At 39.3% G+C, this 12873-nt stretch overlaps 1 protein-coding gene across 2 annotated transcripts in view; it reads right to left on the bottom strand.

Moving 5' to 3' along the window:
* ZNF521 (zinc finger protein 521) overlaps positions 1 to 12873 on the bottom strand; it is a 283784-nt gene that overhangs the window by 24552 nt on the left and 246359 nt on the right. For both annotated transcript variants that reach the window (XM_082667726.1, XM_082667725.1), the window contains exons 6-7: positions 4194 to 4325; positions 1698 to 1813 (exon numbers count right to left, since the gene is read on the bottom strand). In XM_082667726.1, the coding sequence (XP_082523852.1) occupies positions 1698 to 1813; positions 4194 to 4325 (248 nt within the window). The remainder of the gene's footprint in view (positions 1 to 1697; positions 1814 to 4193; positions 4326 to 12873) is intronic.

The raw sequence follows: 12873 nt of genomic DNA on the forward strand, positions 1-12873 counted from the left end.
TAGTACAAAAGTGGATTTGTTGCAAACTTTTTTCCAGGAACGTTAGATAAGAAGCCAGTCTCTACAGAATCTGTACAACTCTGATTTTAAGCTACTATGAATTCCGCTTCACAGTTTACATACTAATTAACAGCATCATTTAGGTGTACTAGCCATATCCTTTACAATCTCACAAACTCAAAGGACTTATCCTTCCATACCTATTGCAATAAGAATATACTATATTTTCCAATAGAAATTTAGGTTACTTTCACGAAGTATACTTTTAAATAATAGTCTAACTTGGTCTGTCTTCTATATTCAATTCACAAACAGACGTGACAGAGTAGAATTCTTTTTTGAAGTGATGAAAAGTAATAGAGCAACTTTAACACTGGTGCATTGACACATTATAACACTTAAATAGCATCACCCATTCTTTCATATATATTTTATCTGACGTCCTTATTTGCTATTTGTTCACTGGTAGGATGAAAGCTGAGATGATAAACTGTAAATTCCTTATTTTGATACAAAATTCACATAAATATGGCTTCCTCAGAGCCCAAGGAGGTCCAAAGCTGCCCCAGGGTCCACAGCGAGGGATGGGAGATGAAGGAGTGGGTGGGGCTTTGGTTCCCTTAGTCCTGCCTCAACCACATCAATCACATCAGACCCTCTTCTGGTTGTTTAGGGAATTCAGTACCAAAGGAAAAAGAAAATCATCCCCACCCTATTTTAGTCTAAATAACTTTACTGATAATAATAATGCTGACAATAATGAAATAACTTTGAATTCTAATCCATTCTCCTCCAAGGGCACCAACAAGATTTAACAAAGGCATGTTACTCTTATATCATTCCATCTGAAAAATGAAGATATTTATTAGACCCATTTTTCAGATGAAGTAAGAGGGGGAAAAATAGACTTATTTTCTTTTCACAATAAGGGACATTTCTGGGTTAGGATCCAGGTCTCTGACCGACACCAGTCCATTGCTAAGAATAATCAAACTGACCAAACATTTCTATTACATTTTAGAGTTTATACCCTACATTCAGACCTGTTATTTCATTTTTACCTAACAATAGCCCTGTGAGTGTTACACCTGTCTATTATTTCTTCACACCCGAGGTTCTGAAGCATTTTGGACCAGTGCAAGGTCACACATCTAGCAAGTGGGACATTCAAGGCTAAAAAGTCTTTGGGTGCCAAATTTGCAACTATAAGGCTGTCACTAAGTAATAATTATTCTGTTACGTAGAAGAAACACAGTGGATAAGAGTATAGCTTCTTTCTTCTCTTCCCTTCTTCCTTCCAATTTTAAGCCCCTCAGGACAACAATAACCTGGACATCCATCCAGCTTGTAGCCCAGTGGGAACAGAACATGAATAAAACAGAGTTTGGGAGAATGGGCCCTGACAAGTGAGGTGAACGATCCTACAGTCCAGTAAACCTGACCCCTAAGTCTATCACACTGGGTCAGAAGATCCAATTATAGGCCTGTTCTAGTTCTTTTTATGATTGACAGCAGCCAGGGGCAAAATGACTTTGGTGTCTGTTAATCCGGCCTCTAATTTTCCCTTTGCCCCAGTACACACAAAGCATCATGGTGGCCCAGGGTGAGTGATTCCGCGAATCCAGATTTAAAACGCCCTTGTTTCCTATAAGAAGAGCAACTGAGTTCAATGCCAGCCCTCCTCATGGGGATATTACCTGCAGCTCTGTTTGGAAGAAAAACTTCTGTGGACATTGTGTGCAGTCATAGATCTTGTCTTCTTGTCCATGGGCAGAGAAAATATGCTGCTGCAACTTGTTTGCTTGAACAAACACTGCAATGATAAAAGAAGAGTGAACTTGGGGTTATTTTCATTCCGAAATGCCCCCCGTCCATGACTCCCTGTGAGCAGCTGCAGACGGGGCAGCATGAATGGCATACCTTCTGGGGGTGACCACTGCCAGGGGCCTGGGGGAGGGAGTCACACGTGCTCATGCTTGGGTGTCTGGCTTTTGTTAAGATGCACTCTACCGGCCACCTAACTGAACCCAAACAGCTCCAAAGTAAAGGTTTATCGAGGCCCTGCCCCCCATAAATCTTTTAAAATGAAACTTGTCAAATGCACAGCACTGTCTGAACAGAAATGATTCTTATGTCTCAGCAACCCATAGGTTAAGAAATCATAGATGCCAAAACCCTGTTTACTGTATTTGCCTAAAGTCACAGCTACCGAACAGTTCTCTATTTAAATGTGTTAATGCTAAAAATTATATCCCACAGCTACTCTGGGGCACTGTCTATAAATGTGTAACAGAACGGCAGGTAAAGTCTCTTTGGATACTTTAAGATCAACTCAGCCTATACACTGAATGCAAGGGTTTCAATAATATAAACATGTTCAATTTTAATGACTACAAAACAAGGCCCTAAGACTGTGTAACAGTTTACCTAGGAGACATACTATTAATAATTAAATTGTATATGCCAGAGGCAGTGTTTGGGTTGGCAGAACTGACTTCTGATGGATGCCTGGTGCACTGTGACCTAAAAAAGTTTGCATCTACAATATTAATCTGTATAGGCAGGGAAAGGATTTATTAAAGATGCTGGCATTTGACTTTGACTCTAATCATTAAAATTATTCTAATTGCCAGCCAGCCTAAAATATTAGAATATTGTTCTTGTGAGTCATACATTTTAATCATATTTCTCATTACCTTAAAAAACTGCTCAGATTTCTTCTCCCCCCCAACACGCTTTATATTGGAAGGTGGTTTTTTTTTAAATTGCTTTTTCTAAAATTACTTCAAGATACACTAAAACAATTCAGGTCTGTCAGCACAGGAAAGGCAGACCGTTCATGATTAATGCATTTTTGTCTCTTACCTACATCAACCAAAAGAAATGGGGTTTTTATACTGATCTGCAACAAATCTCTAACTTCACACATTTTACGAGGCTCCTGGCCACAACATGAAAGGGCTGTTTTATTAGGGGTCTTAATCATGAGGAGATCTATGACCCAGTCCTCCTTATGAAGACTTACTAGGAGCTTTTATAAAGAACCCAGACTCCTGACTCATTGTATTAAGACAAATACTACATTATGGTGAAAACATAATATATATATTTTAAATACAAATTTGGAGGAATCAAAAAATAGTTCCAAAATAAGGAGTGGCTGATGGAATTATTGAATGAAGAAGCCTCACAGGCAAATGGTAAAGGCAGAACCACCAGCATAGTGTGGTACTACTTGTGCTAACTGTGTCGGAACATGGCCTCTCTCTTTTTATTACAGGACAGAAATCTACAGGCTGAATGCAGTGAAGGTTAATACCAATGCTTTGGAATTTTACACCGCAAACCAGGAAGTCACTTTTGAGAGGAGATGTTTTTGTTTTGTTTTGCCTTTTCTGACAAATAAGAAGGAAACATAGCCTTGAGGGGTTTGACCAATGAGCCCAAGACACAGGCAAAATTATCACAAAGGATTTTCCAAAATAACTCTGTCATTGTCGCGGGAGCAGCAGAAACGTGTGTGATCATATTTCAACCCCTATGGGCTTCAAATTATAGTTTCTGATTTGCAATTTTTCTTTTTGCTGCTGCTGCCGAAAACTATAATGCTACAACATCTCATAAAAGTTTCTTCTTAAAAGTGTAAACTTATATCAACTTCTGTTTTAAAAATCCAGTGACACAGGAAATAAAGGCCTCATCTAATGTGTTCATTTAATCTGTTTTCTAGTTCAAAGAATTGGGGGAGGGTTTTAATAACGCCTTTATATTTCATAGAGGGAGTGTTATAAAATTCTCCACGTTTAAATAACAGACGTGTTGACAACACGGCTGTACTTCTTTTAGTCCCATGTCTTATGATGAAAAAGCCACCTTTGCCTTGCTAACCTTTTAACACCGAGAGGAGAAAAGTGAATGAAACGTGGATGTCATTTTACAAATGGAAAAGTGCAAACTTCTGAGAGAACCTGAAATGCCATTTGTTCATCCTGACAGCTAACCTTCCTGACCGTCTGAGCCTCTAAAGTAGGTGGCAATCGATAATGCTAATCAGCAGAAATCAGACGTCTTCTTCCCAAATTGAACTGAAGTCAGATCTGTAAAAGGCCAGAGCAGTGGGAAGTATGCCCTGGTAGGAGAGACAGGATGTGGCTGAGAAACTCTCCAGAGTTTTCCAGAAATAATCTTCCTACCTGTAAAGCAGACGGGACACTTGAAGGTACCGCCCATCCCTTCGAAGCTGTGCTCGATCAGGTGGCACTGGAGTTTGGCAGGCGAGTCGAAGGTCTGGCTGCAGAGTTTGCACTCATGGTTCAGTCCTTCATCTGTTAAGGGAAGTGCGTGAGCAGAGAAGTTGACACCCATCGCATCTTTGACAGATAGTGAGTTAACTATAACCGCATACATTAAACTCTTTCCAGCCCCCAGTATAAATGTGTAGTAGTCTATATGGTGGCTTCACATTATTTATGAATTTATATCCATTGGAAACATTTCTGGAATTTAAAATCGAACGATAACCACAAGGCAGGTTTTATCTTGGGGTAAAAATGCGTTTTATTAAGCTTTTAAAAGTAAAATTGGTGTGTCAATAACGAGGCATCTCCTTTTCTCTAACCAGCAAGATTTTATGGGCTGTGTATTTCCAAAGTCCTGAAATAAAGGAACCATAGAAAAATGAACAGCTTCTCCCAGGGCCTCTCATCTGGTTTATCTAGAAGGTTCTAGAGGTTCCTATTACTAACCATAAGGTTTTTAGTGGTTTTCCCATTGAAGGCTTCCTTTCTCTACTTCCAAGATTTTCTGGCAATTTTGAAATATTATTAATGCTCATAGTGTTTTATAAATGCTCTTTTTTCTTGCTTGAAACTCCCAGTCCCCCATATCTTCTCAGTTCATTGCTCCCTTTATTTTGTAAGACAGTTTCGGTTTTACCCTCAGATCTAGACTCTGCCTGTCTTTCTCCAAAGGCACTTTCATGAGCTCCAGGCTCACTTTTGACTAGTCCTGGAGTTTTCTTTGATATCTCAGGAACAGGTAGAAAAATATTTTGATGTAATAACAATTGCTAGATAAAATGAAAAGTTTGTGTTATAGACAGAAAACATTATTTTTTATGTTGTTTTCCTCATTAAAATGTTTACGAAATTATACATTTTAGGATTATTCTAACTTGTTTCAATTTGCAGTCATAAGAAATGAAAACCCATAGCACTAGAACGAACAGCCTAACACTTCTTTGGTGCTCACTGTGTTCCAGACACCGTTGTTCTAAGTGCTTGCAGACATGAATTCATCGAATTTAACAACAACTACTATTATTCCCATTTTACAGATGAGGAAAGTGACGCCCAGAGAGTTGAACTGATTTTGCTCTGAGTCGTAGGAGCAACACTTGGTGGAACCAGAACTTAAACCTAGGCAGCCTGGCCTCAGGGTCCATGACCTTAGCAGACATGCTATGGCACACACCGGCTATTCCCAAGACTCTCATTAGGAAAAGCAAGGGCTAGAAGGCTTCAGCTTAACCTGAAATGTTAGCAAGTTATACTTTTATCTTCTCTTATTTGCAAAGATTAGAAATGCTACTAAGGACCATCTGTGTCAGATAGTCTAGGTCTAGGGAATGAAAGACATATTTACACTGTAGGGGTAACGAGTCTACACTCCAAAGTTATTTCCTTTTACTCAACACCACATGCATGCAGAAGTCCTTCAGCAGTTGATATTACTGGCAACACAAAGGCCCAATTACAAAGTGAATTATTATTAGCTAACTAGGAGTAAAATCACTCTATTTGTATTCCTAATCTTTCTTCTCACGCAAGTATGAGTCTTTAGAAGCAGAGGATTGGAATTTGTAAAAAGAGAAGCAAAGCACTAATTAAGCCACCCAGTACTGTCTACATTTCACAGGAGATAAAAACCTACTCTGTATTTGGGTGGCACAGTAAATTCCTTGATTATAATTATGTAAGAAGGAGTTTAATTGTGCATACTGACATGACTAGGGGTTATACAAAAAGCTTTAGGGATTATATAAGATCAAAGGTTTTTCATCTGTTCCTTTCTCTCTCTCTCTTTTTTTTTTAATCCTAAAGGCACCAAAATTTTTCTAAATTTTGGATATTGAATAATATAAGAAACACTATTTATTGTAGGGGATTGGGTCAGTAAGTGAATCGTCAGAAATACTTGCCAAATTTAAATGTTTTCTATTTCCTCAGTGCTGTATACCTTTATTGTGATGGTAAGAAGCTTCCTAAGAGTTCTAATTTCATCTTTAAATTATGTGCTTTGCACAAGAACAAAGATGTGGTCTATGGGTGTGAGAAGTTATACACATATGTTCCAGAATTCTTAAACTTGCAACGTTTGTCAAGGAACGTATATAGGCCTGGTGGGTTTTCTTGGGGATGATGATTGACTGTTACATGAACGTAACGTAAATTATGCACGTTAATGTGATCTTCAATGTGATGTCATCTTTCTTGACTATGAGTATTTTGTTTGGAAAAATAATAGAAGGGAAAATAAATAAGATATATTTGTATGAGTATAAGGAAAATGTCCTCATAGATTTTTATTTATTTCCTATCCAAAGAACAGAGAAGTTCCATCACAAAATGTTAAATAATCAAAATTTAGTCCAGTGAATTCACAAAAAGGTGACACACGCTCATAAAGTATTTATGCATTATTAGTGCAGACCTCTTTCCCATGAATTCCGTGCTTTGTGAGGGCACCGATAGCAATGATAATAACAATAGCACCCAGCATTTTCAGAACTCTTTATAGTTTAAAAGCACATTGTAATGTTGAAAAAAACGTTGGACGTTCTATCTGCCTTTTATTTCTAAGTTACATAGAGGTCTTTTCCAACAAATAACTTGTCCTAGTTATTTGAGTAGGACAGAAAATATATCTGAATTATTACACAGCAAATGATAGATAAGCAAAAGCCAGGATGTTCCAACCTAGACAATGGACATACCCACCCATTTCTCTCACTGTTGTTAACTTCTCTGCTCATTTTCCCATGTTCACACTTACTTATCACCAAAGGGTCAAATGATAATGAATGAGGGGGGGGGGACCCAAAACATGGTTACAGCTGGTTAATAGAATTTATTTTGTACTTTTAAAAATTGAAGTGGGGGGGGGATAGAGAATAATGGCAAACTAATAAAACTTATTTATAATAAGAATTTCAAAAGTTTATACTTAGTCTCTGTTTAACTCAGCTATCATTCATTCTATATTTGCACTGTGTGGCAAAGGGCAGTGTCTTAATTTTCAAAGAATTTCGAAAACACCCTTAGTCCTGGGGGGTCAAGCTCAGTTAAGCTCTGTTTCCTTTAAAAACTGAGCTTCCCTCCTTCTTTCTTCCTATCTGCTAGGTCCTCAAGAACAGTACAGAGTAACCATGGTTTCCATTAAACGTCCATGTTCATGAGGTGCACTGTCAACACCTCCAGCTTCAGGTCAATTTAAGCCTTAGACTCAAGGACTTTACCCAGGAAGCCACAACTCTCACCTTGTTTCCTAAAGGTGCCAAAAGTTTAAAAAATGCCATCAAAGTAACCATTTCTGCTCTCTGGAAAGGTAGCAACTGACAGTAATTGGATAATAATACAGTCTGACTCATTTATTAAAAAGAGATTCTGAGTCAACTGATTTAACAACCATTACAATATTCCATTAAGAATATAATAGGCTAGTGCAGCCCTATTTTTTATTAAGAGTTATAGGTGGCATCTATGGAAGAAACTTATAGATTTTTCTTCCTTTTTTTTGCTTATCTATCTTCTTCAGATTTTCTACAATAAGCATAATTTACCTTTATAGGTTACTTTGAAAATTAAATAAAAAAAAAACACTGTCTTTTCTATACCCTATTAATAAAGATCGATTACAACACTGAAATTTTGAATGCCAAAAGTTAGACAGAAAATGAGCAATATTATGAAGTACAGAAAAACTCCAATTCTGAACATTAGACTGGAAAGTATTCTAGCCAAATACATGTGAAAGCAGAAACTAGCACATGGGAAGAGAGAGAGAAACATCACAGTGTGTATTAACCCACTGAATGAGAAGAATATGGAGCTTTCAATATAAACCCATACCTTTCCAGAACAAACAGAAAACCCCTCTCTCTTGTATCCTGGTGCAGGGGACCATGCATGCCGCCAGCACTGTGGGTCCAATGTCAGGAAAGGCAAGAGTGAAGCTCTTACCACTGAGAATGTGTTGGCAGCCAGCAACTTCCTGTCCTGGTCAATCACTTTAAAGCATGACCAGAGATGGTTGGGGTATAAATGAGAACACTTCAAAGCATGACTAAAGATGGTATGGGTATAAGTGAGAAATAATGTCATATGTATATAAATTTCAGCTAAAATAATTATTTCCATTTGTTAATCTTCATTTAAGTGTGAACATAAATGTAAACAGGAATCAAGTCTACATAGAAGAGACTGATGCTAATGTAAATATTTACTCTAATATTAAATGTTGCAAAGGAAAGAATCTGAATGCATAATTGCAATACAACCTCATGGCCTTAGAAGGGAATGTGATAATCATTTACTGTAATCATGTGCTACAAGAACAAAATCTGTTTGTCTAAGGCCAGTTCAAAGGGGAATGATCATTTCTCTCTCTCCAATTTATAAAACCTGGATGAACACAACTATTAAGCAGTCAGTTTTGTAACAGAAAAAATAATAGTTACCATTCGGGTGCTCAAGTGCAACCCACGTTATAAGCTCCAACACGGCAACTGTTAGCTGAACACAAGACACTGACATTTCAATATAAGCTTTAAACAAGAGAAACCCTTCAAGCAGCCTCTAGACTCTGTGTCTCATGTTTATACTCCTTTTCCTTCAGTAAAAACAAAAATCTAGAGCAGCTACAAGCAAATGTTCAGTGGTTGACTTACATGTAGCTGTTATCCAAGGAATCACTGGGGGACTCCTAATATCATCTGATCAACACTGCAGCCATTACTAAGGACCAATTTGTAACAGTTTCTAAGTAGAACTCCTTCTCTTACTTACCCTCGAGACTGGACAGAAGGGTCCTCCAGCCTCTTCCACTGCATAAATCTATAGGCTAAAGTCCAAAGCTAGAAACCCCTCCTGGTGCATCACCACGTGGCAGGGGCCATACTTAAAAGCTCTGAACTGAGTGAGAGTAAACTCTGCCCTCAGAATCCAAACAGAGGAATCAAATGCCCTGCAGTTGCAATTTTTCCAGTTTGAATGTGTGTACCACTGCATCCTTATATATATTTTTAAATCCAAGTAAACTATGCCCTAAACCAATTCCCAACCCCCAACCCTTTACTTTGCTTCTCCTCTTCCCTGAGTTAATTTCCAAGCACACATTTATAAGCTAGGGGTCTGAGGAGTAACAAAGAAAAGCCGTACATGACAAAACTCACCCCTTGGCTACGCTGGCTCACCCTAGAAACCAGGAGTAGAGGAATAGGCAGACTGTACTGCAATTTACCACGCACACAGTCATCACATCTTTCTAGGCTGTGCCCAGGCCACTGTAATTTGTTGTGTTATATACAGCACATATTCCACAACTGTAACACACACTGAAGTGCTAATTTGGCAATGGGGAATATTACTCAGCCCTCGAAGTCGGCCACTAGATTAGTCATTAAGCCCCCAAAGTAAGGGAGCATTTGAAAATACTGAATATTGTGTGAACCTTTTCCTCACACTAGTTAACAAGTTTTGCCCTGGGCTTCCCTGGTGGCGCAGTGGTTGGGGGTCCGCCTGCCGATGCAGGGGACACGGGTTCGTGCCCCGGTCTGGGAAGATCCCACATGCCGTGGAGCGGCTGGGCCCGTGAGCCATGGCCGCTGAGCCTGTGCGTCCGGAGCCTGTGCTCCGCAATGGGAGAGGCCACAACAGTGAGAGGCCCGTGTACCGCAAAAAAAATAAAAACAAAAAGTTCTGCCCTATCCTTCTGAACAATTCAACATGAAAATGAATGTTGCCTGAAGACTGTCACAGCACTTTCTTGGATTTTTCTCAATGGCAATATGAGAATGTCTGGCACTGTCAGTATTTCCATGCCACATAAGAGAGAAGTAAGAGATATAAGCATAAGACTCCCAATAAGACAGGAAGGGCACTGGGAATCCCAAGAGTAAATGAGGATTGGGTACCTTAGCTTTGTCTGTCCGTACACAAAATGTCTAACCCTTAGGTATGTCAAGAAAAGCAAAATGATAAACCTCCCCTATGCTTCGGCCAGAATCTTATTTCAAGGAGGCCTACAAGGTGCAGGTCTGCACTGAACCCAGTTACTACCTGCTTTTGGCCAGGGGTCTAAAGACAATGATGTTTTTGCACTTTATAAGCAGAAGCACTGATCCTGACACTGTTATTTCCTGTCTTGAACTTCTCATTATCAGCAGGGCTGGAGCAGGAAATGATTCAACTGGGGTAGGCTGCATTGTACCCAGCAGATTTTAAAGAGCCCAGGGGCTGCCTAGAGCCCCATAAACATCAGCAGCTTGGAAACTAGCAGGCGGTCCAGGTGGGTTGGGATGGGAGAGGCAGGCAGTGGGATTTTAGATGCTCTGAGATGCAATATTGTCCAATTCCTTGGCTATTATTATCAGTTGTGTTAGCAGTTGGGTAGCAGTTATTAGAATATTCTCACATAGGAGAAAACATTGGAAAGCTGTTCAAACAATAAACAATAAAGCAAACAACCCACTGTAAAGGTGGCTTTCCTCCACCTGTAGGGACTCCGCAGCGATACTTTGGCTCAAGTTCGGAATCAGGGCTAAGGATGCAGACTGAACCTGACCAGTATGTAGGCACCTCCAGGTCTGCATCCTTCTCTTCACTTTTCTCATCTAAACATGGACCCATAGCTGAAGTCTCAGAGTGTGTATTATACAGTGCTGGCAAGTAGCTTTAAAGGCAAACATCTGGGGTTCAAATATTTTTATTAAAACAAACAAATAGGGCTTCCCTGGTGGCGCAGTGGTTGAGAGTCCGCCTGACGATGCAGGGGACACGGGTTCGTGCCCCGGTCCGGGAAGATCCCACATGCCGCGGAGCGGCTGGGCCCGTGAGCCATGGCCGCTGAGCCTGCGTGTCCGGAGCCTGTGCTCCGCAACGGGAGAGGTCACAGCGGTGAGAGGCCCACATACCGCAAAAAAACCCCAAAAACAAACAAATAAATAAACATCAGTTTTTGGTAAGGCACTGCTAAAATCACTCTGAGCTCCTCTCACCCCATTCCCCAAGAAAAAACATTCTTAACCAAGAAAAGAATAAAGTAGTACATGTTTCTTAGTAAAAATGTTGTTAACTCTGAAGAAGCAAGAGTGGGGATGGGGTGGGAGTGAGGATGGAGACCAACTAAGCCTGAAATACAATCTCTAGTTCTGTTTAGAAGTTAGGGTTGCTTTAAAAAAAATAGCTCCTTGTATAAATCTTTGATTTCACTATATGCAATTGTGTTCCACGGAAAGAGGTCCAGTTTATTTGAACAGTCCATTTCCTCCTTATCTATGTTCACTTGAATTAATGAAAGCAACCCTTTCTCTTCTACAAAGTTTTTGCCACCTGCTCTTTAGTGCTGCTCTGTTCTCTGCCTTGACAGAAAGTTTGTGGGTGCACAAGACAGTATACAAATATTCAGTTCCACTTCACATAATAATTAGACATACAATATGATTGGAAACAGCATGCTCCCAATTTCACAATTCAGTAATACATTTCAGCTCTTGCCTCACCTGTTAGAGAGAGGCAGGGGCCAGCCCCAGACATCTTCATACCAAGAGAGTGCCAAGAACTAAATTTGGGGTTGCTCAACAATTCATGCTATAAGGCCCATTCCAGGAGGGCAAGGACATTTGCCTGTTTTGTGTATTGATGTTTGCCAAGTACCTACAACAGTACATGGCTCAAAGTTGAGACTCAATAAATACTGAATCTATGGGAAATATATACTTAGCTGGTCCTACATCTAATTTCACCAGAACAAACTGCCAAGACTAACACCAGAACAATGTTTATTATTTATCAATTGAGTTTTAAAACTTTGTTCCATTCCCTTGTACACTAAAGCCCATGCATGTGACAAATGTGGACCCGCAAAATTTACCTTATGCTACTTGCTTTCATTATTTTTTGAAATAAGATTAAAATGTTCTGGCAAATGAAGTATTAACAAAATAACTATCTTATTTGCCAACTTATCTCTGGCAGGAAACTGATGAGTCAAACTTATCCATTATTTCAAGAGAAAAAATGTTATTATGCATTTTATTTCTGAGATACCAAAAAAAGAGAACCATATGAAAGAAGGGATAATTACCTTTTATTTGTCTCAAGTCACAGAGAGGACTCTATAGCATACATCCATGATGTGCAGTTCATGTTTTAAGCAACTTTTAATAGTTATGCATTCTTATATTACAAAGCTCTATTCTTTTTCGCTAAATCAGATGTATGCATTTATTACCCTCTTGGCTTGAAATTTCTTTTATTTGATATTAAATACCTGTTAATGCCCTCACATCTGGGACTTTCGGCACTAGGGGAAGTACAGGTATATTTACCTTCAAGTACTGTACCAAAAAAATCACAGAAACTGGTAAAATTGAAAGAGTTCATGCAGGATAGACTGAACGTAACCTGCTTTAAAGTTCAGTCTATTGGGAAAACATCCTGGAGAACTGAGATGGTGCAAGCATTAATATGAATTCCACAGAGCAGTAGCCCAGCAACTCCAGCCCTACCCTGGACACAGCTCTCATCAGGTGTGTTTCCGTGTTCCTGTGCTGAGTTGATGGCAAGGGTCAGGGCCTTTTCTTTCTTTCTTTTT

The sequence above is a fragment of the Grampus griseus genome, assembly GCF_964374135.1.
Source record: "Grampus griseus genome assembly, chromosome: 12".
Lineage (NCBI taxonomy): Eukaryota > Metazoa > Chordata > Mammalia > Artiodactyla > Delphinidae > Grampus > Grampus griseus.